At 44.7% G+C, this 24077-nt stretch overlaps 1 protein-coding gene and 1 long non-coding RNA gene across 5 annotated transcripts; one reads left to right on the top strand and one right to left on the bottom strand.

Annotated features, from left to right (window-relative positions):
• Nucleotides 1-899: 899 nt before the first annotated feature.
• LOC113955474 lies at nt 900-3032 on the bottom strand. Of its 2 annotated transcripts, none has more exons than XR_003530574.1 (3): nt 2697-3032; nt 1726-1843; nt 900-1081 (listed from the first exon to the last, which is right to left on the bottom strand). It is a non-coding gene; the product is annotated as an uncharacterized LOC113955474 (long non-coding RNA). The 2 variants fall into 2 exon arrangements; XR_003530575.1 differs by having other exon boundaries at nt 1726-2079.
• On the top strand, nt 2350-23979 carry LOC113955473 (core histone macro-H2A.2). Of its 3 annotated transcripts, none has more exons than XM_027661033.1 (9): nt 2350-2367; nt 7947-8180; nt 13976-14082; nt 15311-15508; nt 16772-16882; nt 18061-18160; nt 19086-19175; nt 20595-20769; nt 23279-23979. In XM_027661033.1, exons 2-9 carry the CDS (start codon nt 8009-8011, stop codon nt 23442-23444), a joined length of 1119 nt encoding a protein of 372 aa, XP_027516834.1. In that variant the 5' UTR covers nt 2350-2367; nt 7947-8008; the 3' UTR covers nt 23445-23979. The 3 variants fall into 3 exon arrangements, 2 of the variants coding, with proteins under 2 accessions (XP_027516834.1, XP_027516833.1); XM_027661032.1 differs by lacking the exon at nt 2350-2367 and adding an exon at nt 2546-2605; XR_003530573.1 differs by lacking the exon at nt 2350-2367 and having other exon boundaries at nt 7956-8180; nt 20657-20769; nt 23279-23386.
• Nucleotides 23980-24077: the final 98 nt, after the last annotated feature.

Below are 24077 nucleotides of genomic sequence, written 5' to 3' on the forward strand. Positions count from 1 at the left end.
CAAAGTAACAGATTGTATTTGCGCTCGGAAGGCAACCGGCAGATGGTCTTTGCACAACCTCGTGAGGGCAGGCCCCGCTCCTGCTGAGTGGGGAAAGCTCTTCAATCCTGCGCTGCGCGTTTTTCCCTCGCACAATGTTAGTTAGTAACAGTTCTTCCCTGAACAACCAGGGCTAAGCGGCCACGACACACAGCTACTGTGGCCAAAAAAATAGGTCTTTTAGCCGCTGGTTCCAAAAGTGTGGTTACTGCAGAGCAGTTCACACGTGTGGGAACTCTCTCCAGATGCTGCCTTGGTCTGATCTGCTAAAAAATTCTTTATTCTAGTGTCACAAAGCAACTCAGAATATTCCAGAAACACTCGAAGCAACAAAAAACATCCATATAATCCTGTTAATATTTAGGTTAAGGATAGAGGTTGTATCCACTGGAGAAATAAGGAGGGGAAATTGAGTTTATGGGACTATTAAAAATCACAACAGTAGGAAAACTGGTCTATAACTGCAGACATCTATGACTGGCTTAAAGATAAAAACTGTTATATTGTGAAAATCCTTTATGTCCTCTCTCACACTTCTCCAGAATTCCCGTTTCCTTATGGGGAATGTTGTTTATAAACAGAAAAATGTTGCTGTAAACAGAGTGAGTTGTCCTAACGTTGAAAGCTTGCCTCACATAAAGACTTTTTTTTTTCCTTGAAAGGCCTCCCACACATTTGTGTTCTTATCACACAGCAACTACTTGATGTTAAACTGGGAATGTTTTCAAAAACTTGGGATGCTTATTTTGCCTCATCTCAAATTATATTTGATTACAAAGCTATGTATCACATGCATGAGTGTGAGGGTTATTGGATGCAATTATTTGTATCTGGAAATAAGACAAACGTAAATGCTTTACTTCCTTCTTCACATGGGTTTTATGTTGTCATTTATTTTCATGCTTAAGTGCTTGAAAATCTTCTTCAGATTCCTCCTGCCCTCCCAGTATGGTTCAGTACACTGACAAGTCTTACAGGTATCTTTTTCCTTTGCTAAATTCCAAGCCTCAGCAGGGAAGATCCAGGTAAGACTTTCCATTACCTGTAAAATAAAAGTCACTCGCACATGTGAGGTTTTTCTCTTATGATTTCAAAGCACCTTGACCTTGTTTTCAAAAAGAAGTGGGGAATAGACTCCAAAGCATTAATCCACAGAAATGTGTTAAAGCTCTTACTCATTGCTTAAAAAGAGGCAAGATATTTTTATTTCCGTTTTAATGACAGTCAAAATACAGCTGTGTGTTTGAAATGCCTTACTCAAGGTCACAGAGTAGCCCAGGAAAACACAGGTCCTCACCTCATGCCCTTTTTCTTCAGGAGATGGTGCAATCCACAATTAATATAACCTGAGGGAATATTCCATTGCTTCTTTTCCCCACCAAATCCAATTCTATACAGACACAAAATTGTTTACTTTGGCAGAGCCAAAAACCAAACTCCAGCGAATCTGCATGATTTTTTTACAGCAACAAAGGGAAAGCTGAAACCATGGATGACTCTTTATCACTCCGTTGTTCCCAGACACCCTCCTGAAGTAACACCGCGGGTTGGAGTGGTCTGGGTTAACAATGTATCTCCTAGTGCGTTACAGTAGCCCTCAAATGTCTTTATTGTGAAATTGGTGCAACGACACAAAGTATTTGTATAGGCATGATGATATAAACCCAGTTTCATATAACAATGTACCTGAGGTTAGAGGTAACCTGCACTCTTCTGTCTGCACCATCCCGCGCTCACGGATTTGGCGCTGCCAACACAATCGCTTATTGCGTCTCTCGGAGTTCAAGCTCCTGAATCCGTGTGGCTGCGGGGAAGCAAAGCAAAGCCCTCAGCTTTCGTTCAGAAGGGAAGTTTGCAGCCCCCGTGGATGAGTTGGAAAGCCTGCGAGAGCCCGGAACGCCAGACGACACAAAGAGCCGCCGACACTCTTTGTTACGGCCGTTCCCAGCCAGCTTGGGGATGCTGGAATATTTGGGCTGGAGGCACCGTGGCGAGGCACGCGGGTCACCTTGCTAAAGGGACAGAGGGACGGGTGGCTCCCTGTAACAAAAAACAGGCGACTCACGAGCTTCAGCCCAAGCTGGGGTTGCCTTGAAACCTCTCCCGTCTCCAAACTCCCCCACCCTGGGGAAGGATGGGAAGGCTTTCTGCCTTTATGCTCCCGACCGCCACAAGCCCACTGGGACCGGGGCCAAGGGGACCCTTTCCCCGCTGGGCGGGGAGGGGGTTCCTGCCCCCGCTGCAGCCCTGGGGCCCGGGCAAGGAGGGCGGCAGCCGACAGAGGGGGGTTGTTGCGGGCCCGGGCTGCAGTGACTCCTCCTAGAGGCGGTATGTGCGGAGCGGGAGGAAGCCCCTGCCGCCCCCCTCAGCAGCAGCCGCCATCGCCATCGGAACATACAATACGGGCAGAGCTGCCGAGGCGGAGCGAGGGCGGGGGGAGCCCGACAGCGAGAGTGGGGAGGGCAGGCGAGGGGGGGCAAGGAGAGGAGGAAAAGAGGGGGAGGAAAAAGAGGACGGGAGAAGAAGAAGGAGGAGGAGGAGGCGGCGGCGGCGGCGGCGGCGGCAGGTGAGGGGAGCGGCGGCGCGGGGGCTCCGGGGGCCGCGGCGAGGCCGGCCCTGCTCCTCTCCTTCCCCCTCTGCCCGGCCGCACGACCCACCTCCTCCTCCTCCTCCTCCTCTTCCTCCTTCTCTTCCCGCCGCCGCCGATGCCTTTCTTCGGGCAGGTCCGGCCGGGGCCGTGAGGGGAGGGGGGGGGCGGCCGTGAGGGGGGCGGGGGTCGCGAGGCGGCGGCGCGCGCGGGGCCGGCCCCGGGGAGGGAGGGTGTGTGTGTGTGTGTGTGTGTGTGTGTGTGTGGGGGCGGGGGGACGGGGGGGGGGCGGCTCTTCCTCGCTCGCTGCCTCCTCTTCGCCCCCGCCGCGCTTCCCGTGTCGAGGCCGCGCCGCCGCCGCCCCTCAGCGGGGCAGCGGGCGAAGCCTCGGCAGCGGCGGCGAACGCTGAGGGCGGGGAGGGGGCGTGGGGGGGGAGCGTTTGCGCGGGAAAGCCGCGGCCACACCCCCCGCACCACACCCCGCCGCGCCCCAGCGCGCCTGCGCGCCAGGGCGGCACCGCCCGCCCCTCGCCCGTCCATCAAGCGGCTCGCGGCCAATCAGCGCGCTTTCCCCGTGGCCCGGGCTGCCGCAGCGGCCAATCAGCGCGGGGGTGGGCGGGGCGGTGGTGTGTGGGCAACGTCGAGGCGCGCGCGGAGCGGGCGGGCCCAGAGGGGCGCGGGGCGGGCTCTGAGGCGGGACGGGGCGTTCCCCTGGTCCGGCCGCGCTCAAACGGCTCCGGACGCTCGGTCTGGGTGTCAATAGCCAGGCCCATCCCTTCAGCCGCTGTGCTTTGTGAGGGGGAGCTGCCCAGGCAGGCGCCCCGGGGTTTGGGGTGCTCGGGAAGCTGCTTTCGCAGGAACGCGCTCTGTGCCTGCTCCTGGGGTCCGGGGGATACCCCGCCTGCCCGCTGCACAGCGCTGTGTTTGTGCCCTGCGTGTGCCTCACCGCGGGCATTCGCGTAACCAGCACCTGCTCTGGGGCTCCTGGATTATTTTTCACAAGTATCTTGTGTGTATATGAGTGTGCAGCCGAAGTTGGCCCGCGATAAAACGTTTGTGGGTTCCTTGTCAGCTCGTAACTGTTCTAGTAGATCTTTGGCTGGAGATGAGGACAGTGCAAGTGTGTTGATAGTCCCACGTGTCCTTTGTTTCAGTCTTTGCCTGCCGAGTTCGAGCTCTCTCGGTGTTTGGAAGTCAAGATGCTCTGAGGGCTGGAGCCCCTCTGCTCTGGAGCCAGGCTGGGAGAGATGGGGGTGTTCATCTGGAGAAGAGAAGGATCCAGGGAGACCTTATTGCAGCCTTCCAGTACTTGAATAAAAAAGAGAAAGAGGGACTTTTTACATGGGCAGGACAAAGGGGATTGGTTTTAAACTAAAAGAGATTTACATTAGATATGTGGAAGAAATTCTTCCCTGTGAGGGTGCTGAGGCCCTGGCACAGGTTGCCCAGAGAAGCTGTGGCTGCCCCATCCCTGGAAGTGTCCAAGGCCAGGTTGGACAGGGCTTGGAGCAACCTGGTCTAGTGGAAGGTGTCCCTGCCCATGGCAGGGGGTGGAATGAGATGAGCTTTAAGGTTCCTTCCAATCCAAACCATTCTGTGATTCTAAGTACTGCCAGCCTGGTTCTGCAAACCACTCTGCTGTTCTGGGGTAACAGCTATTAAATAACAGCCAAGTGTTTTCAATCCCTCTTGGGAAATCCCGCATCACGTGTGTAAAATCCATTTGGCTATTTAAAAACAAAAAGCAATTCCTCCTCCTCAGAATTTACTATTCTCCACCAGTGTTGCAAGAGTTTTGGTGCTATATTGTTCAAACTAATCTTTCTTTTACTGTTGTCTGTGGTTTTTCTTAGAGAAAAATTTAGATTTGGTGTCTCTTAGGCATTTTGTACAGCACTGAACTCTCTGATGTGAGTCCCTGCTTTCTGGCACCATCTTGACACTCTAATTTCTGAAATTGTTTTCTGGCCAAGTCCAGGTTCTTTTGGGGGTTTCATCTGTTTCTGTGTCAGCAAGTTGTTTATATTTTCCAAAAGTTACATGTGCTTTTCCTGTCCAAAGATGATTATGAGAGTTTGTTCTTCAAACTCTCAAACCTGTGTAGGATGGACAGAAATGTGTTTTTAAGGTGGCTGTGGTAAAGCTTGATCCACTGGGATGTGGTGTGAGATGCAGATGGCACAATGGTGAGAGGAATATCCCAGGGCAGTCTGTCATCTCAGTGTCCTTGTGGAGCAGTCCTTACCCTCTGCTGATAACTGTGGTGGGAGAAAAGAGGGTGGTCACGTCTGCAGAGAAGGAACCCTACCAGTGGCCAAAGCAGACCTACCTGAGAGAGGTGAGGAGGCAGAGCTCTCTCCAGCAGGCAGAAGGAAAATGTCACTGATTATCTGGGCTCTGAAGAAGGTAAAACTCAACAGATGAACGCCCATCTTGCAGAAGTCTACCCTGTTTCCATCACAGAGAGCTCTGGGAGATGTGGTAGCTGCTCAATCCCCCATAGCAACACAGGGATGTTGGAGTCATGGCAGAGTAGGAGTGTGCTGTGACCAATTAAGGGATTGGGAAAATTAATCACTTTAAATTGCCCAGGCCTCGTGATGTCATGGTAGCCAGATATAGACTCTTCCAGCTCAGCGAGGACGGACTTCGCACGAACGGCACAGGCGTATCTTTAAATGGAGGCTGTGCTTTGTGAGGACAAACGTAGAGATGATGAATCAGCTGGCACAGAGGGAATTCATGTGGGTAGACTCGAGAGCTTTTCAAATGAGAAGCCCTTGAGGCTTGGCTGTGTCATCAGAAGAGAATAATTAGGATGGCAGTGCCCAACTTGTAGCTCTTTACCTGTTGGTTGCAGTCCAGGTGAGTGCCCTACCTAACTGTGGCAGGGCTGAGCTCAGGGGCATCCTCCAAGGTGATGGTGCTGCAAAGGAAACCAAACCCTTGCCTGTGGGATTCCTTTGTCCAGGTCCGCAGGAGCTGATGTGCACATTTCTTTGTCCAGGTCCACAGGAGCTGATGTGACTATGCCATAGCTTGGCTTTCTACCAAAAAATTGCCTCCTGTGGGATTCAAGACAAGACAAGAACACAGTGTTGTCTGTATTGCTCCTCAGTGTACCCTGGTCCACGTTAAGTTGCAAAGAAGAGAGAGAGAGACAGTGCTAGCAGAGTTTTGAAACCTCTTTTGTATTTACAAATGTATCTCAAAAAGTCCCACAATCATAACCTGCTCTGTCAGCTGCAGAGTATTTGGAAAAATATTTTGGGATTCCAAAAGTTGGCTTGGCAGCAGGGGGATAAAAATTACTGAGGCTTGCTGTGAGAGAGAAGGGGAAAATAAAGGAGTAGACAGGGTGGAATGTTGAGTGAGGCAATGGAAGAATGAGACAGAAGTGAGTAATTAAACATAAATTTATATAATGCTACAGCATGCCCAGGGCAATGTGGTTAGTTATATACAAATATGTTTGGATTTTCTATCACAGAGATCAAGTACAACTATGGTATTTTCTGTGGGTGTAATCTCTTGATGTTTGCCTTTTCTCATTGATTTACAAGCAAGTGGGATTTGATACTATGGGAACAAACATATGAGGAGTGAGCTTAATATGATTTTGATACATGTAGTGTACTCTGCCAGCATGGCTCTCTGTAGGGATTTCAGTGGTGGACTGAACTCTTGGGTGGTGGAACCAGTTCCTGCCCTACTTGCATACACTTATTAAGTTCCACCTTAAAATGAGTTACTGTTGCTCGTGTTGCTCAGAAGTGAAGGCTGTTCCAGAAACTGGCTCCTCTGACAGCTAAGAAACCTACTTCCCTACCTTTATTCAGTAGTTTGAGTGTCGGTTACCTCGAATGAAAAAGACACACTTTAAGGGTTGTTATTATTATGAAACTGAAAGTTTGTAAGGAGTTTGTCACAAATCGCAAGTTTCATTGAGGAAAGGGCCTTGGGAGATCACCTCCAGTCCCAGGGCAGATCCAATGCTGTCCGGTGATTTCTGGCATTCATTCTGTAACTGTTTTAAAGCTGTGGGAAGGTTCTGCTGCCTCCTGTCTGACCGAGTCCGGTGCTCTGCTCCCCCCCTGCTACACAGTTTCTGTGAGAGCCACTGCTGTAGGGAACACTCACTCTCTCCACCTTCGCAGCATCCTCTTACATCTCTGAAGCAATCTCTTAAACTTGTCATGTCTCCCCACTCCCCTTTCTACCTTCCCTTTTACCACCACTCGTGATTCCAGGCTGGCAGTCAGCAGGGAGCTTGGAGTGGGATGATGAGCAACAGCAATTTTGACGTGTCCCTGTCTGATAGGTTTACTGCTTTAATCTTTCCCAACTTTTCTTATCATGCCCACGTAATGTGTTGCACACGGAATAAAAAAATTGGCCGATCCACAAGGACATGCCAGGGTTTTATAGATCCCTGCTGATATTGTTTTCCTTGACACCATAAACGAAACCAGTGTTCAACTTGGGTTATTGTAGAAACTGCCCCTTGGCTTTGGCTGTTATGGATGAGATGGTTTCTGGGAATGCCTGGCTTTGTATGGACAGATGACTCTCTTTGTACATGCACTTCATTTATAATAATCAGGATAAGACTGAAACAGATTTCTGTGCCCTGCTTGGGTGAATGTTGATTGTTCCTGAGGGCTTGCCATGGTGTCAAATGAAATATATTTTTATTTTTCCGGAAGACTGTTTAAAATGAAGATTGTGATAAAGTTTAACAATATCACCTAAATTCATAGTTTATTTTTTCACCCCCAAATTATCTCCCTCCTTGTGTTTCCTCGTTTCACTGGGGTGAACGAATACTGGGAATGAAGTAGCTGTGCCTTCACTGACAGAAATACCACCTGTGGCAGACCTGCTCTTCGTTGGCTTCAGAAGAGTAACCAGGCTGGTAATTGGGCCTCCAGGGCAGCTGTCAAAATGGAGTTAAAACCAGGTTTTGTAAACAGAGTTAAAACATCCCCATTATTTGGCTGTGAACTAGGGGTGTAATAGGACCACTCGCATCCTTTGGAGTAGAGTGGCAGATTCCAGGGTTTGTTGCCTGTTTGCCTGTAATCTCGTGAAAAATACGGAGAAAAATGAGGTTTGTTTTCTTTATTCCTGATATTGCTTTCCTGACGGTGCAGTTCAAAAGCAAAGTTACAGCAAATATCCCAGTTATCCAACTTTTAATGAATAATGCCTCAGGTATTGAGGGCGGGCTTGGATTTTTTTTCCTCCTGGAACAACAACAACAATGCATAGAGATGTTTCCCACGCGCTGAACACCGACCCTGTTTGCCTTCTCTTGCAGCTTGTGGATTTGGAGCAAGGTGTTCGGAGTCACCAGGGGGGTGAGAAGCACAAGGCTGCGAGATGTCGGGCCGGAGCGGGAAGAAGAAAATGTCCAAACTGTCCCGTTCCAGCAGGGCCGGTGTCATTTTCCCCGTGGGGAGGATGATGCGCTACCTGAAGAAAGGGACGTACAAGTACCGGATTGGTGTGGGAGCGCCCGTGTACATGGCAGCTGTCATAGAGTACCTCGCAGGTAAACCAAGAACCTGGGCCTGCAGCTGCTGAGCACGCACAGGAGCCAGGCATGTCCAAGGGATGGGGCAGGAGCGTGTGGAGCACTTCTGAAAATCAGGCTCTGCCAGTGCAGCACTTGCTGATGTTTGCTAAAAACGCTGAGGAGGTTAACTTGTTTCTTGAAGAGGCCAAGGGTGGAAGTTTTCTCCTATGGAGGCACCAGCTGGACAGGATAATAACTGATATTATATTATTATGTTAAGCTTTTGACACACCTAAATGTGACCAGTGACAGGACCTGAGGGAGTGGCCTGAAGTTGTGCCAGAGAAGATTTAGGTTGGATATTAGAACAAGGTTCTTCCCCCGGAGGGTGGTTGGGCTCCCCAGGTGGGGGTCACAGCACCAAGGCTGGCAGAGCTCAAGGAGTGTTTGAATGATCCTCTCAGGCCCATGGTGTGACTCTTGGGGATGGTCCTGTGCAGGGCCAGGAGTTGGACTCGATGATCCTTATGGGTCCCTTCCAGCTCAGCAGATTCTGTGATTCTGTGAATAACAGGAGAAAAAAAGTAAACCTACCTTGTACATCTTTTGTGCTTTTCAAGTGAGCGAACTGTTTTGCTGGCTGTGTTTCTCCTTACGGGACAGTGTCAAAAGTGTTATGAAATATAAAGGTTGTTCTTTTGTATTTTAAAAACACTTTTGCTTTGTGTAAGCGTGTAAAGAAAGTGCTTCAGGGTTTAAATCTTCCCATGTACCCCAAGTTTTCTTTTTCCTTCCTTTCTGAAACTGAACTCAGAGGAAGGGGCAGGTGTCACGTGGTGATACAATATCCTGTGATTCTGTACAGTAATGTTTCGGAGTGTCCTGTGGTCACATCTGCTCAGTTTCTTATTTAATTATGGAAAATAACACTTTAGGAAATTGTTAGAACTCACCGTGCAGAGAGGATTCTGGTTCAGGTTACTCAGGTGTTACAGATCAAGACTGAGGTGCATTAGAGAATCAGTGAGGAGCCACAGCCTGGATGGAATTAGTTGAGTGGATTGTGTTTCAGGAGCATAGTTTATTGCCAAAGTGGCAGGAAGAAGCTTGCATGGAGCCTTGGTGTCCATGTAAAAGCATGCCAGGCTTTACATAAACATCTCTGTCTTTTTTACACATGAAGGCCTGTTCTCACTACCAGGCAATAAAAGCACTATTTTCTTTCAAAGGTGTGGAGAAAATATAAAATCTCGCTATTAAATTTCACTAATTTCACCATTAAAATTAAATTTCTGATGATGCCTAATAGCATATTACAGAAGCTTCCATGTTTGTGCTGGTACATTGCAGGATGAGAATTGACTTTTTTTGTTGTTTTCTGAGGCTACTTCTGGAGCTGGAGTGACAAAGTATTGCTTGTATTGAAGAAATCACACTAACTTTTATAACATAATATGCTGCACTGTGACTCTGCTGACCCTCTGTCTGGGGAGGAATATGTCTTTTCTTTTCCCACTCCACATGGATCCAGAGCATTCAAAGGAGCTTCTAGGATAAACATTTGGAGATGCTTGTTCTGAACTGTGGCAATTATTACAAGGTGCAGTAATAAATTGTCAGCAGCACATCTGGTGTGTGCAGCATTTCAGTAGTGCAGACTGAGTTATGGTCAGCACTGTTGACCTATTACCTGAACTAGAACAATGTGTATCTTGGCTCTGCTCCTGGCTAGTAAATGCAGTTTAATTTGGGTCATTAATATTATATGGACAGATTATGTGTGGGCCTACTCTTTGTTTTAGGAAAAAAAAAAGAATGTGTAGTGAACCGGGCAAGAAAATTGCTAGAGGTGTGGGCTGGGAGCCCACATAAATTGTAAAGGAATGCTATTTTAAGCTGCTTGGTTGAGCAGAGAACCCAAGCCTGCATATATTGTCATAGAATGGAGTAATGTTTCTGAGCAAACACCTATTGCTGGTGGATAGTGGCCTTTCCAAAACAAAGTTTCTGTGCTCCGTCCAGAGTTTTGTTTGGAAATACTACAAAGGTGGAGAGTTCGATTAAAAAAACAGTGTGGCAACATCTAATCCTGCTGATCTAGTTATTCCTAATACTTTGTGTGAATAAAGTCTTTGGTTTTGGTAAGCCTGTAGAAACAAAATGTGTTTTTCCAAGGCTGTTGTTAAAGAGGGTATTACATGTCAAACTGGCAAATTTTCTTAACATTATCTGATGCTTCCTGTTACAAATGCCATTCTTTTCTCATGGACTTGCAGCTAGGAAATGCTGGTTACTCAGGATGAAAGGCTGCATGCAGGGGAACTGCTTCAGGCTAAATCTGGGACAGTGGCAATAAGGGAGTCTGGCTTTTTAGCTGTTTCACAGAAGCAGGTCAAACCATATATTTTTGTTGTGTTAAGGCATTCATGAGAACTTCTCTAAATCCCTGAGTGCTTCTCTGCATTTGGGCAGAGATTTGATGCTTTACAAAAGGGGAAGGGTGATCTCTATGCCTTTCATTTAAATCTCTCTATGCTGTTTTATATCTTAGGCTGGAAAATCATATTGCAAAACTGCAGCTTAATTCCTGTCTAGAAAGTTTTGTTTGCTGGAACAGCGTTGGGCTCCACTGGCTTCAGAGTTAAAGCTCTGGAAAATTGGACTCGGTCCCATTGGATTTATGGAGTCTGCAGCAGACTCATGCTCTGAGTGTGCACAGGGCTGACTGCAGTCACAGTCATCTAAATCAAACATCAGCTGCATGTGTCCCACAGTGCACCTTCCCAAAAAGCAGGCAGAGAATGCAGAGGCCCCTTGGTTAGGAGGCAGAAGTCATGTGAAGGGGGTGCTGCTCAGAGGAACTCATGGAAGACGCCAATGGAAAGCCATCCCCTCTAAATTAGGGCAGAACACATCACCAAGAAAGGCTTCTTCCTTCACAGAAATCACCTGGCATGATCTGCCTCACACAGCTTATCCTAAAGGGGAGGTGGACAACAAGATAAATAACCTGTATGAAATCTTTCCAGTTTGCTATCCGTAATTCTCATAGACCTTTCTTATCAGTCCAGCTTCACAGAAACAGGCTGAGCTCAGCTGAACAAATACCTTTGGCCTGGCTAGGAGGCTTTTACTTCACAGACACTCCAAATGTGTTGATCCATCAGCCAGAGAAACCTCTTTTTTTCTGGTATGTCACAGGATGAGGAGATGTAATCCCATTCAGGTCATGGCTTGGCTGCTGCTCGTGTCGGCTGGGAGTTATATTCTTCCCTGGTCCGAGTGCTTATCAAACAAAAGAAAAGGCTCCTTTAAAGATACTTTAAAAAGAGGTGTTGGGTATAGCAGTGGAGAGTTCTGGGCACTGCTTTGTAGCCCAGCATTCGATGTGTGCCAGAGTCCCTCAAGGAGCTGGTTTGCTTGTAGCCCCCCTGTGCTGAAGATGTCTGGACTTGAAGTTACACTTCTGGTGTGGAGGCATCTTTGTGGGTTTTGAATCTTGAGGGAAGCAAGGTTGTTTCAGATTTCGCTTTAATTCTTACTGCCTGCTGCTGAGAGCACATAAAGTAAAACCAAGTTATGGCTGAGAATATCAAGATGCCCGACTGCCAGAGAGCTTGTTGTAGTACATGCTTTTGTTGTAGGACCTATATTCTCGGACTAGTCTTAGAATTTAGGTAACCTCAGCTGTTAAGATGTTTCTTCTTGAAATGTAAAGCATTTTCTTTACGAATCTGTTATTATCAGCAGAGGATGTGACAACTGAAGCCTCTAGTTTTGATGTGTATTTTGCAAGTGCCATTTTATATTATTAAGACTGTGAGTCCCTGCCTCTACCATTAGAAAAATATGCATATAAACCACCGTTAGAAAGAGGTGAGGTGATTATTTACCTATGCAGATATTTGGCATCCTTTGGTAAGTTGTATATACATTTTCCACAATCTGCCATACATCACCTCTGCCTCGGATTCCCTTCTTCCCAGTGTCCTGTGGTGGATGGCTGGCATTTGAGTGTTCTGCCTTTTTTGCTCTTGACATTAGGCAGAGGACATTTGGGTGCACCATCAGGATGCTGCTGGCCAAAGGACCCAAACCTGGGGGAGTGGGGTGAGCACACAGGTAGCAGGATGTGCCTGTTGTTGGCACACCTGAAAGAACTTCAGTTCCCATGCAGGTAAGTATGTGTTGCTTTTTTGGATTTTTTTTTTTCCCCCCCGATGCAGTTTTCCTTTGCTATCAGCACACATCTGCAAAACCCACTGGAGAAGCCTGGGTCTCTTTTCTTGCTCTCTGCTGGTCTGCACAATGGATGGAATCTGTTCCTGCTGTCTGCTGCTGCCTTAGCTCCACTGGCAGAGGCCTGGGAGAGGGTCTGAAACTTCCAGCCCCGTGGGGGTGAATTATAGCTGGATTATGCAGAATTTCTTTTCAGTCTCTCTTAAAATCCAGGACAGACTCTAGGAAATGCTAGAGCTGAGAGGTTCCTCCCCTAACTCCTACAATTCACTGTGAATATGTACATAAATTTAAAAATATAGGCTTTTACATCTCCAGCATTCATTTAAATACGTTCACTGTGTACTAGTGAAAACTGGAAGACGAATATGTACTTTTGTTATTCTTACTGAGTGATATTGAAAACTTGTATTTTTCCCAAGAGCCAAGAGCTAAGCCTCATGTTGAAATCATCTGGATTTTATCCAGACAGCATTATGTACGTTTCCACTAGATTCTTCATTAAAGTTCTTCTTCTTATAATAGTTACAGTTCTTTATTTAGGAGTAAGGTATCATTAGGACACTGATGGGCTGTAGTTTTCATACCCCTGTATGAAATGCAAAACACAAACAAATGCAAACAACAAACCCCAAAACCAAAAGACAGGGACACTGTATGCTTTTAAAATGAAACAAAGTTTGAATATGATTTTTATGATTATTTGGAGGGGAGGGGGAAAAAAATCCCTTCTTCCTTCCCAGTGTTTCAGTAGAGTTCTCACCTGAGAAATAGCTTCTGAGTAGGGGCCAAACTGTGTAAGTTAATGAATTCTAATGATTGTTTACTGCAGTCCAAGTAAACTTAGAAAGATGTGTCTATATTTCCTCCATAACACTTAGGAGAAGCTCGGTGACTTTGGTTGCAGTATAAATGTTACTGCTAATTTAGAGAAACTGCTTTTGAAGTGAACTCCTGTTCCCAGAGATGTAGAAGGAACCTTCTGTCAATATTTCGTGCACTGAAGCTCTTACGTTGTCTCTGCTTGCACCTAAGGCAAACCTCTCATATCTTGACCTGAAATGAAGCTTCTCACAGATTTTCAGTGCCCTTTTATTCCAGCAGTGCCTGGCTAGTGTGTTGGCTTTCCAAGTATTTCTTCAAATGCACCTCAGTCTTCATCTTACCTGGTCCTGAGAATCCTTGCTGTTTGGCAGAGCTGTCTGTGCCAGGTTTGGGGTTTCACTGCATGCTTGACTGTTCTGTTGTTACGGTGCTACTGCTAAATTTTGGACTGCTAATTTTTATAGGGTAGTTCTTTTGTCTTTTTGAAAGAATTATGACTTGGGGCTTGTAAAAGAAATGACATGAACCAAGCTTAGCATATTTTCTGCTAGCTCTCCTTCGGGGGGTACCGGGAAGGACAAATTAATTGACCTAAATTTACAAATACATTGAGTGGGATTTGGTTTCTGCCTTTCCGTAGCAAAGACCCTTTAAATCTGGAAACGTCCCGAGAAGGTAAATGGATATTCAGAAGGAATGTAAAGCGTGACTGCAGTGTGTACCTGAGGTGCATTTTTGTTGCTCATTTCTATCTCGGTGTGTTGCAGCTGAAATTCTAGAGCTGGCGGGAAACGCGGCGCGGGACAACAAGAAAGGGAGAATTGCCCCCAGACACATCCTCCTGGCAGTTGCAAATGATGAGGAACTGAATCAGGTACCTGTTCACTTTTTAGTGCAGGAGTCAAGTGCTGTGGCATAGGGGAAGGCTGGAAACAGTTTAGTCTGAGACATGAACGTGGTTGTCAGAGCAGAAGGCAAGACCGTGCCCTCTTAAATAAAAGCAAACAAAACCAAAGGTTCTGAGATACCTTATCTTAAATCTTATGGACATAAATTTTGCTTCTTTTGTAGCCTGTGGGTCCTGTTGAAGTGTGTAGGCTTGATGCTTCATTCTTCTCAGGGTCATGCAACACTTGAAGAAAATGTACCTTCTGCAAGACCATTTCCCAAAAAGCTTAGAAATGCATGTTTTCTATTATACTGGCTGTGAGGCCCGTCTTGGGTAGGGATCTGGCTCACTCTGTTGCTGCCTCCCCACCCATTTGCCCATTAGCTGTTGTTTGCAGTGCTCTGACTCTCAGGATCACGTGTGGATTCACTTCTGCTAAACTTGGTGAGTGCGGACAGAAATCATTAGGATGACCTGTAAATAGTATTGTTCAGGGATGCCAAAAAGGTTCAGGCAGCATCAGAGTATCTCTTCTTGGTGGGCCCCATGTTAAGATGGATGACATCATTCACACTTTGAATACTCCTGCACTTAATTTGCCTGCTTTAAATAATGAAAATGTGGTGCCCATGAAGTCATGTGACTGTTTCTACTCAAGCAGACTGAAAAGTCAAAGCAGAGGCCAGGAGAGAAGGAAAAGCATGCTAACACTACCAGCCCTTTCCCAGCTCTGTGGTTCTGGCCGGTGACCTGTGAACTGGGATCTGTAGAGATCCAGTGTTGTCTGTTAGGAATTAGCCAGACATTGTCCTCCACATAATATCACAGCCCACTCCTGTTGTTTGTCTCTGCAGAGCAGGTCCTTGGGGCTCTTCCTTGCTTTGTCACTGCATGTTTCCCTGCCAAAGGGGTCTGCATCCAGTCCTTTGAGCAGGGCTGTGGGACAGGCACTTTCTTAAGCAGCCCACAGGCACTTTTCTTATTTTACCCACACTCAGTGTTTCTGAGTCACCAAGGACAAGTTTACACAAGGATCACTGCACTGGAAGAGACAAGAGTGATTGTACAGCAGCAGAGTTCCCAGGATGTGCTGGCTGACTTTGCTGTCACCTGCCAAGTTCCTTTGTATTGTGGATTTTCTCCCTAACAGTTTTTTGGTGGTGCAGGGTAAGAGGATCTGTAATATGCTTCTCTACACTGCTTCTCCTGGCAGTTGCTAAAAGGTGTGACTATTGCAAGTGGGGGTGTCCTGCCCAGAATTCAGCCTGAGCTTCTGGCCAAGAAACGGGGTGCCAAAGGCAAGTCTGAGACCATCCTTTCCCCTGCTCCTGAGAAGAAGGGGAGGAAATCCATGGTGAACAAAAAGAGTGGGAAGAAGGCAAAGTCTCCCAAGGCCCGGACATCCAAAAAGGTAAGCACAAGGCAGGTGCACATTCCATGCTGCCCTTTGCAGTACTTTCTTGATAACTGTGTGGAATCTCTTTACCTCCACACTAACTGTGTGGCAGTGAGCTCTTGCTTTTAAACATTGTCTACTGGAGGGATGTCATGCCTTCAGCCTTGTGCAGTTGCTGAATTGCTGTTAGAGATTTTCCTAACTGCCCAGAGAACTTGTCCTGACGTGGTATGGCAGTGCCATTGTGACAAGCTCTTTGTTCCATGTGTTCTTAGCTGTGCTGTTGTTAGTGGTTTTTAAAAGAAGAAAAAATGAATCGGAACTTGAGCACTGCACCTTCTCTCGTGGTTACCCTTCCTCTGTCACTATCCAAAATGGTTTAATTTGGTAAAGCAGTAACCCAGATCAGTGCTCTTGGTTTGTCGTTCCAGAGCATGCACCTTAAAATGCTGCTAGGTTTTGTTTGGGTAGGATTAGATGATATTAAGCTTTGACTTAAGCTTTTAAACTTGCATTAAGCACATTTTTCTAGAGGCCTTTAAGCTTTGGTAGAGTTCCGTATCTGAGGATATGCAGAGACAACTTTTGAAAAGAAAACAGGAGTTGCTTAATAGGATGTTTATTAGGATGCCTCTGTGTATTGATCTCAGCCACCACCTTACTTTGAATTGTGCACATCAGAGTTTGAACTTGTTAGGAAGAGTTAGCTTCTTGACATACCTTAAAGCAAATACTGAAAGATGTGAGGAGATGCTCCTGCAGCCCTCCAGGGCTGGTGTGTTTGCTGCTCCTGGAGCTAAGCAGCAAGAAGGATTTATGATTTATTAACTGAGACTTAACAGGGTTTTTTTCAGATCACAAAGTTGTTTTTTCTTCAGATTGGGATATTTGACTGGGTTACTAAGTTACTAAATCTGATTTATTATGAGCTCTGCTCTGTTAGCAACAAAAATAAACTAGCACACACCCACCCATAAATACAACTTTAATTGTTAGTGAAACTACAGATGGCTGTGGGTGCCCCGAATCCGAATGTAACCACAAATGTATGTAATACCTCAGATGAACCACTGATGTTTAACATTATATAGACAGAGCAGACCTCTGTTGTTATATAATCTTTGGGGATTAGAAGGCTACAAGTAATATATCGATCTGAGAAGATTAGATTTATAGTAACTAATTAAATCTATCCATTACTCAATAATGGTATATGTTGATTTTTTTTTTCCCTTTTGAGAGTCCTTGCTTCCTTGCTTTTTTTGTCCCCTCAAATAGAACAAACAAAAAGACAATGAAAAAGAAGGAGCTTCAAACTCAACATCTGAGGATGGACCTGGGGATGGTTTCACTATCTTGTCCTCCAAGAGCCTTGTGCCAGGACAAAAGGTAATATGAAGTTAGAACGGATTGGGATCACAGCAGTGGGGCCTGGCATTGACAAAAGGATGAGTTTGATCCAACAGCACTGCAAAATCTCTGTGTTCTGCCTTAGTGGTTCCAAATTTAAGGCCAAAACTCGCTCAAGTCATTGGCAAAGTCTCAAAAGTATGTCTGCAGATAAGTGCTGGTCAGCCCCTCTGCAGAGATCCACACTGAGTCATTTCTTGGCCTAAGCAGGACTGGGGTTTTGATCGGTTTGGCTTTGTCTGTGTTGTGCTGACATACTGCCAAACCAGGTTTAAACTTCTAGGCTATTTACTGTTTCTAAAAGAGTATTTCTGGGCCAGGTCCCAGGATCACCCAGAGCTTGTTGGTTTGTGCCAGAAGCCTGGGTGCTCCATCTGAAAGTGGGCTGTGGGACTCTGCTTTGTCAGTGTTCCAACTGAGGACCTCACCAGAGCTGCAGAACATTCCTACTGCTCCATCCCAGCACAGGCTGTGGCATCTTGCCTGGCCGGAGTTACAAAACTGTCCCACCAAAATACATCTCCTTGGTGTTCCATTGACTGTGCCCTGTGTTTATTACTTTTTGTTCCCCTGTACCCTCCAAGAACAAGAGGGTTTTTTGTCTTCCTTAATTTTTGAACCCTCTGAATTAAACTGGAGGTTTTCTTACAGATTTAGCTATGGGAATATAATCAATTTTTTATTATTATTTATGCCAGGAATGGGTAATTAATCTCTGGGTTTGTGAAGCCTTCATAGATCAGGATAGTGCTCAGCCCATCTTCTCAGCCCCCTTACAGTAGTTCTCTGAGGGCAAGTGCTTCTACAGGAGAAATACTTTTTAGTTTCTTTATTTTTCTCTTTAAACCAAAGCATTTCCAAAATCAGCCCTTTTTTCTCCAAAGTGTGATGCTAGAACACTGATTTTTCTAGCAGTAACTTCCTCTGGAGCAAACTCCCAAGCTGTGGGCATATCACCAAATAATTGGAGCAGTGTACAAATTAATTAATCAAAAGCTGAAAATCAGAATCACACACACTGAACACAATAAAATAACTGATCTCTGAAAGACTGAATCCAGACTTCTTTCATTTTAGTTTTTTTTGTGGTATGAAAATGCTTTTGCACTCGCATTACTATTTTATTTTTTTCCTATCCCCTCATTATTATTTTTCAGCTTTCTCTGACACAGAGTGACATCAGCCATATTGGCTCCATGAAAGTAGAAGGCATCGTTCACCCCACAACTGCTGAAATAGATCTCAAGGAGGAAATAGGTGAGGTTCTGCTACAGGCAGAAGAAACAGGTCTAGAGTTGGAACAGTAGCTGGTCTACTGGCTGCCTGCTGAGATCCCATCCTGTTTCATCTGAATCTTCCCCAGGCCATAAGTATCATTTACAACACTTCTGAAAATCAGGCTGGATCTGGCTAGGTATAACAGGCTAATCACTAATTTATCTTTGTTTTGTTTTTTTTAATGATGCCTTGTGACAAGCAAAACACAGATAATTGGTTGAAGCACATGAGCAGCAAAGGTGTAAATAATCATTACTGCTGTCTTTTCTTGGATTATTTTTATGTTTGCCTCTGAAATTTCTCTTACAAAACTTATACATTAATAGCACTGCTAATTATGCTTTTCAGTATAGGATATGACATAATTTAGAAGTACTCATGTACAAAGCCTTATCCTGCTCATGTGAAATAAGGAAATATTATCATTACAAATACAGAAATTGAAGCAGGAGGGAGGTAAAAAGCTATTAGTCCCTCACGTAGGGGGGCACAGAATCTAGTAACAGGCTTTGAGATCATTGTTTTGTAGTCATCAAGACCTTCACTGGCATCTCAGCTGTGTTTGTTTCAGCAAGTAGTAGGGTTTGTATGCTGAACTGATTCTGGAGGCTGAAAATCTGAGTCCTGAAAATCCTCACTATTTTAGCCATAAATCAGAGTAAGTAAGATAGCTTTCTTGCAGATATTTATATTAAAGTCATTTCCAGTAATATAATAGAGGGCTCTTCAAAACCAATAAAAAGTAACTTTATCTGTGTCTAGGCACAGTGGCAAACATAAACATCAGCTGCTGCTGATAGAGGGAGACAGGATAATAAGTGTACAGTGTTCTTTGAAAGAATGCAGAGTTGTTTTTCCACGCTGATGCTCTGAAGCCAAGGCCTTTTGCTCTGTGTCCTTGCAGGCAAGGCGTTGGAAAAGGCTGGAGGAAAAGAGTTTTTAGAAACGGTGAAAGAGCTTCGCAAATCTCAAGGACCTTTGGAAGTTGCTGAAGGTAAAAAGGATACTGCAGTCTGCCTTGGAACCAGCTCATTTCATGTGTTCTTTTCTCTGGACATTCTGGTCTGTTCTGGATTATATATGTGCCTTTGCTTGTGTGATGTAAGTGTTTCCTCTTCGAAGCTGCTGCTGATGTGAACAACCTGCTGAGGGGGCAAAAAAGGAGGAATAGGATACCTGTGTGCTGTGCACGTTCTGTCTTTGGGCTGATTAATTTCTCTTAGGCAACTTCTGTCTGCAGGAGCCCTAAAACTAAGAAAATCTTGTGCTGTCACCTATGTGCCATCTTTCCTGCTCTGTTTGTACTGATTTTTGGAAGAGCAATTGCTCAGGCACTACAGCTAAATTATTAGAAGAGCTCCCTGCAAGGGTTTAATGCATCTGTAGCAGTGAATGGGTTGGGACTTGAGCTTGTGCTTTCCTTTGTGGACAAATTAAACCAGTTTATAGGGATTAAAGGTGGCTGGAAGACGGATTACAGAAAGTTATAATATGTTTTATTTGACTTAGTATCTCAATACTCAAGAAAGTAAATGCTTTAAATTGTCTCATTTTGGAAATTTTCTAAATGAGTAGCCTAGTTTTATAATCTCAAATGACAGGGAAATTTTTATACAAGATAATGTGCTTCACTTTCACATCTAATCAAATTTATCTGCCCTAAAATCAAAGTAAACTGCTTTTCTCTGTAATGGTGGACATGTGAATACATCAAAGTTTTTCATCCTTGGGCTAATTTCATCCTGCACAGCTAATATCAGAGAGTTTAACCTGAGATTCCCCAGACCCAGATTTCCAGTAGTTCTGATGGTCACAGTTACAACAAAAGCAAACTGATGCCATGCTGTGGACTCTGCAGGTCCTGGAGAAATATTAAGCTTTCTGAAAAATTAATCTGAGTTTCCTAATTGGACATAACTGGTGGGGACTTTCAACAAGCATCTTTGATTTTCTTGTCCTTATCTGAAATTGCCCAGCTGTGTAAATATTACTCCCCAACACTCTGGAGCTGTAATATGATGGTGATGATGATGCAGGATATTTGTGCAAAGCATTTGGTGACAGCACTGCAGAAATGGAGGATGAGCGCTGCTGCGTTCAGGGCAACGTTTCAGTACTTTGCATAAAAAAAACTCAGAGGCCATGCTGAATGAGAGAGCTGAAAACCATTATTGAATAACTGTGTGCTAACCAAATGAGCTCTGGGTTCTTTGGTCTCCAAAGAAATAACCATTGATCACAAAGGTAATGATGAGACAGTCAGATTATGATTGCGAGCGAGCCACTGTGGCGTGTCGTAATTCCAAATGTATTTCTTTGGAGAGGTAATGTAATTAAGAAGTGCATTGGGTTGAGAGGTCAGCGCAGGGTGGTTCCTGTTCGACACTAAATGTTACATTTCCGTTTGTGTTAGCTGCACTCACTCAGTCTAGCGGCCTAGCAGCAAAGTTTGTCATCCACTGTCACATCCCACAGTGGGGCTCGGACAAGTGTGAAGAGCAGCTCGAGGAGACTGTCAAGAACTGCTTAACAGCTGCAGAAGACAAGAAGTTGAAGTCCGTGGCGTTCCCTCCGTTTCCCAGCGGCAGGTAGGACTCTGGCTGCACAGGAGGGTTCTGTGTCAGGGAGCAGTGGTGTAATTGGCTGTCAGAGAGCTGCTGCTGTGGCAGAGAGGTGCCCTCTGCTCTGTGACCCTGCCTCTGCCCCTGCCATCCGACACCGTGCTGCTCCAGGGGAAACCAGCCTCGAGGGCAGCGCTGGCAGGACACTGCCAGAAAGCCTTTGTGAAGAGAAATTAGCCACCTCACCGGAGAGCTGAGTGGGCTTGTTGTGTTTTGTATTGCTGGGCACTCATTTTCCTTCCTCTGTTACGGGCCTACACCCCCTCAGGTCCCTTCGTTTGGCTGTAGGGGTCTTATTAAAACTGAGGGCAGGTAACAGGGATGCAACCTGAGGTAGGTAAGTAGGTGTGGGGTGCTCACTTAAGTCACCCTGGCAATATCTATTAAACAGACTAGTCACACAAAATCTCTTTTTTCAAAAGAAAATGTTTCTCAAATGTATATTTGCTTTAAAAAGGGAACTATGAAACTAGCTGTGAAGCTACATGTTTCTGTCTCAGTGACTAGCAAAGAAAATGTGGTTGACTAAGATATCCGAAGTATTTATCTTTTTCTTTTTTTTTTTTTTCTTTTTAACTTCTTTTTAAACCAACAGTTTGTTGGTCTCTGATCACAAGAAACGTTAGACAAGCCCTGCTAACTGCAGAACTTGTTCTTCTGTGTTAAGAGTTTGAAGGCTTATATTTGATTTTAAATGTATCTGCTGGTTTTGGTAGTAGGGCCCAAAGAGTAGAGCACATAGTACAGTCCAGTTGTGTTGGCCCGACAGTGAGTAAAATGAAAGTAAAACTGTGTTTTAATCAGTGGAATCACCCCACATCACTGAATACACAGGAGGTGAAAGTGCCATTTTTACACAGACAATTCTTAAAGTAGAATAATATTTTTATGAATCAGGACAAAAGAATAAATAGAGGGGCAGTGCAATATTTAGTGATTTTTTTATATATACAGATCTTTTTGTTTATGGTTTTCAGTCAGAGCAAATCGTGATAATTTTTTTTAACACTCTAATAATAAAGAGTACCTTTCAAAAATGAACTGTAACTTTTAATGCCAATAGAAATAGTTTTGAGACCTCTTGTCTTCTGTGAGCATAGAATTAGAATAATCCAGTCTTGGACCATTAGTCTTGATGCAGATCCTTCTGCTGCTTTGTTCTGTGTCACTCTGTTGCTCTTACAATTACTCCTGCTAACAGAAAATAGAATAAATGTTACCAAGTGGTAAGATTTATCAAAGGACCTCAAAATTTTCTGAAAAAAGGGAAGAATTTTTCAAACTGGACTTAATGGCTTTGTTTTCATTTTATTCTCCCTACATGTCTGCACAGGAAATACTGGTTTTGTGAGTAGATCACAAATTATGCTGCATCAGTCCTGTGAATTTTTTACATTTTCCTCTGTCCCATCCTTGGGACTGTTTGCAGTAACTGATGTAACGCTACAATAGATGGGATATTTCAGTTGAGCCAGACCTTTTTGATGGTTTTCAGTATAAATATGAGAGGTAGTCTGAAATCACTCACATAAAACTGAGTAAAGAGAAGTGAGAAGTACTAAACATAGAAAGTGAAATACAAAACACATGCAAATGTTACCAAAAAATGGGGGGGGAAGGAAAAAACACTGCAAAGGCAGTTCTGGATGCTGTTAGAAGAAATACTGTAATCTCTCAAGTGTAAAGATTGTTAGGCACTGGAATGGCTTATCTGTGTATTCTGCTGTAGCCCCACCAAAGATCTATAAGTATAAGTTAGACAAACCTTTTTCAGAGCACAAAAGTTTTATATGTAATCCTATCTCAGAGGAAGGGCACGGCCTAGGTTGTGCTGACCAACTATTTTTGGCGTGGATCAAAATTCCTCTGGAGCATTATCACACAGCAGAATCTAAATAGGAATCAAAAAGCCCACATACTGTAACAACTGGTAGCTTTTAGCTGTTCAGATTGTAGGTTAGAGAATATTACCATCAAAATGAGTGAATGAGTGTGTCTTGACCTTAATTTGGCTTGGAGCTGTAATTTCAATTATTTTCACAGGAGTCCCAAGCAAAGTATTTTTAATGACAGAGTGAGGAAGTCAGCTAAGTAGGTGATGTTTTGGTTTTGGTTTTTTGTTGTTGGTTGTTTTTTTTTTTCAGTTTTCAGCTGAAAAACATAATCATCCTTTGAACTTTCTAGCCTGCCCAGCATGGCACGGAAAAGTTTAATTCTAAGGGGGGGAGCATTAAAAAAAACCTTTGTGTGGTTATAAAAAGGAGAAGCAACTGAAAACAGCAGCTATGCCAGCAAGGAGACTGATATAGCAGCAGGTGAATATTGCTATCAAAACCTTGGGGTTTGCTTCTGGATTTGCCAGACTGTGACTGGCACTGTCTTGGCAGCAGCGCTGGCTGGTTGTTTTCACCATCACATGTACCCAGTGCCTGCCCTGTGACACTCACCTGTGCTCTTCTCTTCCCCTCCCACACAGAAACTGCTTCCCAAAACAGACGGCAGCCCAGGTTACTCTCAGAGCTATTTCCACCCATTTTGATGGCACCAGCTCTTCCTCCTTGAAGAACATTTACTTCCTGCTCTTCGACAGTGAAAGCATCGGCATCTACGTGCAAGAAATGGCCAAGCTAGACACCAAGTAGCAGTGGCAGCCAAATGAAATTTTATTTTTCAACAAACTTGAGTAGCATTAAAAACATTAGAGGTGGGTTTTATTTTTTCAGTGTGATGAGGAGGGGGAGTGGTAGTAGTGTGATGTGTTGTGACTTGATGAAGAGCTGTGACTAGAGATGAGAGGGGTTTAGTCCGATTCCTTCATGCTATCAGCATCCTCTAACCATTTCTATCACCTTAAGCAATTGAGTTACCATCTGTTTTTGGGAGTTTAGTGTCCCTTGGTACTTTAGTTTAGGAGTTTTTAAAGAGTAACCTCATTTTAGATTTGTAGTGATGATTTCTCCACACACACCACTTTAAAGAAAGCTCTTAAAAATGTTCTGCTCCCTTTTCCCCTCTCTTGAGGGTAGATGGTAAATTGCCTTCAGCCCCCAGAGAGAGGGGAAAAGGATTTTAGAAGTGATGCATGAGAAGCTTCTGTTTTGCTTTTAACTCACAATAACCTCTGTAATTACTGAGAATATTTCATGGTGATTTTGTTTGTTTTATAAGAAAAAAAAATGTGTCAAGCGTGGTTATTGTTATAATCCCTAATTTTGTTCTGGGAATTTCTCACCTTAAAAAAAAAAAAAAAAAGAAAGCAGCATCAACTCTAATTA

Source organism: Corapipo altera, unplaced genomic scaffold (assembly GCF_003945725.1).
Source record: "Corapipo altera isolate COAL_440 unplaced genomic scaffold, ASM394572v1 133, whole genome shotgun sequence".
NCBI lineage: Eukaryota > Metazoa > Chordata > Aves > Passeriformes > Pipridae > Corapipo > Corapipo altera.

Excerpts from the sequence above, each read along its gene's own strand:
- LOC113955473 (XM_027661033.1), top strand. The coding sequence starts at position 8,009 with ATGTCGGGCCGGAGCGGGAAGAAGAAAATGTCCAAACTGTCCCGTTCC. Across the intron at positions 14,083-15,310 it reads ATGATGAGGAACTGAATCAG|TTGCTAAAAGGTGTGACTAT; the intron begins GTACCTGTTCAC and ends TTCTCCTGGCAG. Across the intron at positions 15,509-16,771 it reads AGGCCCGGACATCCAAAAAG|AACAAACAAAAAGACAATGA; the intron begins GTAAGCACAAGG and ends CCCCTCAAATAG.